The following is a 3,039-nucleotide window of genomic DNA, read 5'->3' as shown; positions in this document are numbered from 1 at the left end:
CGGCTGGGAAATCAAGTGGGGATCCCATGGGGCACACCAGGACCTCGGGCGGGGTTCCCACAGGGATGGGTGAGCAAACCGGGACCCCCTGCAGGGCTCCCACCGGGATGCATGTGCACACCGGGACCTCGTGCAGCGCCGTGCCCATGGAGGGACAGAGCTTGTGGCAAGGACAGCAGCCCAGATCAGGGGCCGGGGAGCTGCCCGGCTGCGTGCGGAGGGACTGGCAGCTCGCGGCCGGGCTGTGTAATCGTCCTGCCTGTTTGCACAAGCGCCGGCATTGCCATCGGGAGGTCAGGGGGCCCCAGGGAGGTGCGAGAGCCTGGAGAGGTGGTGTTTGGGGAAGGGGTCCCGCTCCCTGCCCTGCTGCTCCCTGCTGCGAGCTTGATTAGGTTCTGTTCGGTTTACAGCCCCCTGAGCCGCCTGGTGTTTTCCTCCCAGCCAGCGGGACCTTCGTTTCCCTTTGAAAGAGAGAGGCTTTTTTGAAATGCAAAATGCAGGAGGTTTTGCTGCTGTTTTAGGAAGTGAAGCCCCTCTTCCCGGCTGTGGGGAGCTGGGGGTCCCTGCCAGGTGGGCAGCTCCCAGGGAAAGCTGCTGCCCGGGTGCCGCCAGCGCGTCAGCCCGGTTGGGTGCGGGAAGGACGGTGCCTGCGCGGCCGTGGGTGCTGCCTGCAGGCAGGACATCGGTCCTGTGGGCCTCTGCCCTTTCCCACGCCGCACTGTGCTCGGGGGGGAGGATGGGAGAGCCAGAGCTAAACTCCTTTCCCAGCTCTGCCACCGTTCTGTTTCCCAGGGTGAGTCAGAGTCCCTGCGGACCGAGCTCTGTCCCTCTGGGGTCACCGCGCTGCCTCTCCCCTTTCTCCCACCCTCCCGGCTGCTCGGAGCAGGCGCATCCCCACGTGGGGCACCCAGCGCAGCCCGGCCATGCTCCCCGCCAGCCCAGACGTCCCCCACGGGTGCACAGCCGGTGTCAGGGGGGTGAGAGGGACACAGCTCTCCATCCCGCCAGGCAGGCTGAGCCGTAGCCTTATTCCCGAGCGCAGCGGGGAGGGGAGGACGGTTCCTTATCTGCAGAAACCAGCCGAAAAGCACTCTGGGCTCCGTAGCGTGAGTCAGGGCCATGTGTGGAAACAAGGGAGTCCTTGAGTGTGTGCCTCGGGCCATTGCGGGAGTCTGGGGGGGGTGGAGCTCGCCCCGAGGTGGCTCTGTGTCACCACGAACAACGGACCCTGTGTGGCCTTGGGGCTGGGGATGCGGGGGGGGGCAGAGGCGTTTCTGGGTCTCCTCGCCATCATCCCTGCTCGCTCGGGTCTTGCTGGAGGCTGGGCAACAGCTACAGAAATAGGACCAGAGTACCTGGGGCGCAAAACGCTCTGGTGGCCGTGGGGATGAGCGGCCGCCCGGGTTTTGTCACCGTCATCCCGGTGCAGGGTGGTGGGACAGGGTGCTCTGGGACAGACGATGCCCCACGCTCTTCGGGGCATGGCCAGGAGCCCCAGGGGCAGTGGGGGACCTCTGGGCATGCAGCAGAGAGGGAGTCAGCCATGATGGCTTGCCGGGGTCATCAGCACCCTGTGGGACGCCTGGGTGGGACACCAGGCTCACCGGTGTCCCCGCAGGCGCTGGGTGAGGCGGACCAGGTCCGGATGACCTCGGAGGGCTCCGACTGCCGCTGCAAGTGCATCCTGCGGCCGCTCAGCAAGGACGCCTGCAGCCGCGTCAGGAATGGCAGCATGCGGGTGGAGGACTTCTACACGGTGGAGACGGTGAGCTCGGGGGCCGACTGCAAGTGCTCCTGCACGGCCCCCCCCTCCTCGCTCAACCCCTGCGAGAACGAGTGGAAGATGGAGAAGCTGAAGAAGCAGGCGCCCGAGCTCTTCAAGGTACCTGCAAGTGTGGCGGGACCATGGGCTGGGGGCCAGAGACACCCCCCTGCCACGCGCAGGAGCCCACTCTCCCCGTCCCTGCCCCGGCAGACCCACAGGGCAACGGAGCAGTGCGGTTCCTGCGCTCCGGCCGTGAGCGGGGACGGGGGACGCGGGGGGGCATCCGCAGCGGCTACGCAGCCCTGCCCCGTGCCCTATGGCCCATGCCCCAGCCCTGCTCTCCCTCTGCAGCTGCAGTCCATGGTGGACCTGCTGGAGGGAACGCTCTACAGCATGGACCTGATGAAGGTGCACTCCTACATCAGCAAGGTGGTGGCCCAGATGAACACGCTGGAGGAGGTGAGTGAGCTCTGGCAGGCACCGTCCCGTGCAGCACGTCCTGTCTGGCTGCTCGGGACCGTCTGGGTGTGCCGTGAGCTCTTCCAACCTTTCCTCTCCTCCAGACCATCAAGACCAACCTGAGCAGGGAGAACGACTTCATGAAGGAGAGCGTCCTGCACCTCACCGACCAGATGAGACGCTACGAGAACTACTCCGACATCATGATCAGCATCAAGAAGGAGATCTCCAACCTGGGTTACCAGCTGCTGCAGAAGGATGCTGCTGCCGTCCCCGAGAGCAAGGCACAGGTACGCCCCGGGGACTCAGCCACTGACAGGCATGGCCAGTGCTGCTGGGCTGCTTCTGCCGCGGGGCAGAGCCGAGCTTGGCTGGGCTTGCGGCGGGTGCCGGCAGCTCCTGCAAATGCATCGGGGTGCACCGTGCCAGCAGCCAAGGGCCGGTGCCTGCGCCCACTGCCCGGCACGGTGGTGGGAGGGGAAGGGGTCTGACCAGGCTGTGCCCCCCCCCTCCCCAGGACACGGCAGGCGGACGAGAGAAGGAGGCAGGACGGTACCCCAGCACCCGCAAGGCACTGGGCGACAGGGCGGCCCCCCGAGCGCCCAAGGAGAAGCAGCTGAAGCCCGAGAAGGCCAAAAAGGATAACGCAAAGGCCAGGGGGGTGTCGCAGCCTACGCCCAAGCCCAAGCCACCCGCACACCAGCAAACCGTGGTCCGGGGCATCACGTACTACAAGGCCGGGCAGGCGGGGGCAGCGGAGGGGCCAGCTGGCGGCCGCGGTGAGTCGCCGGCATGGGGCGGGGGGCGGGGGGGGC

General features: G+C 67.0%; 1 protein-coding gene across 1 annotated transcript in view; it reads left to right on the top strand.

Moving 5' to 3' along the window:
* The first annotated feature begins 1,543 nt into the window (after window positions 1-1,543).
* The window catches only part of OLFML2A (olfactomedin-like 2A), a 3,033-nt gene continuing 1,537 nt past the window's right edge, over window positions 1,544-3,039 (top strand). Inside the window, exons 1-4 of the mRNA XM_010571085.1 lie at window positions 1,544-1,882; window positions 2,117-2,224; window positions 2,329-2,514; window positions 2,742-3,003. Coding sequence (XP_010569387.1) covers window positions 1,544-1,882; window positions 2,117-2,224; window positions 2,329-2,514; window positions 2,742-3,003 — 895 coding nt within the window. The remainder of the gene's footprint in view (window positions 1,883-2,116; window positions 2,225-2,328; window positions 2,515-2,741; window positions 3,004-3,039) is intronic.

This window comes from Haliaeetus leucocephalus, unplaced genomic scaffold, assembly GCF_000737465.1.
Source record: "Haliaeetus leucocephalus isolate CR32 unplaced genomic scaffold, Haliaeetus_leucocephalus-4.0 Scaffold306, whole genome shotgun sequence".
In the NCBI taxonomy this organism is placed as follows: Eukaryota; Metazoa; Chordata; class Aves; order Accipitriformes; family Accipitridae; genus Haliaeetus; species Haliaeetus leucocephalus.
The sequence above is the reverse complement of the archived record's forward strand: the minus strand, read 5'-3'. Positions and strand labels throughout refer to the sequence as shown.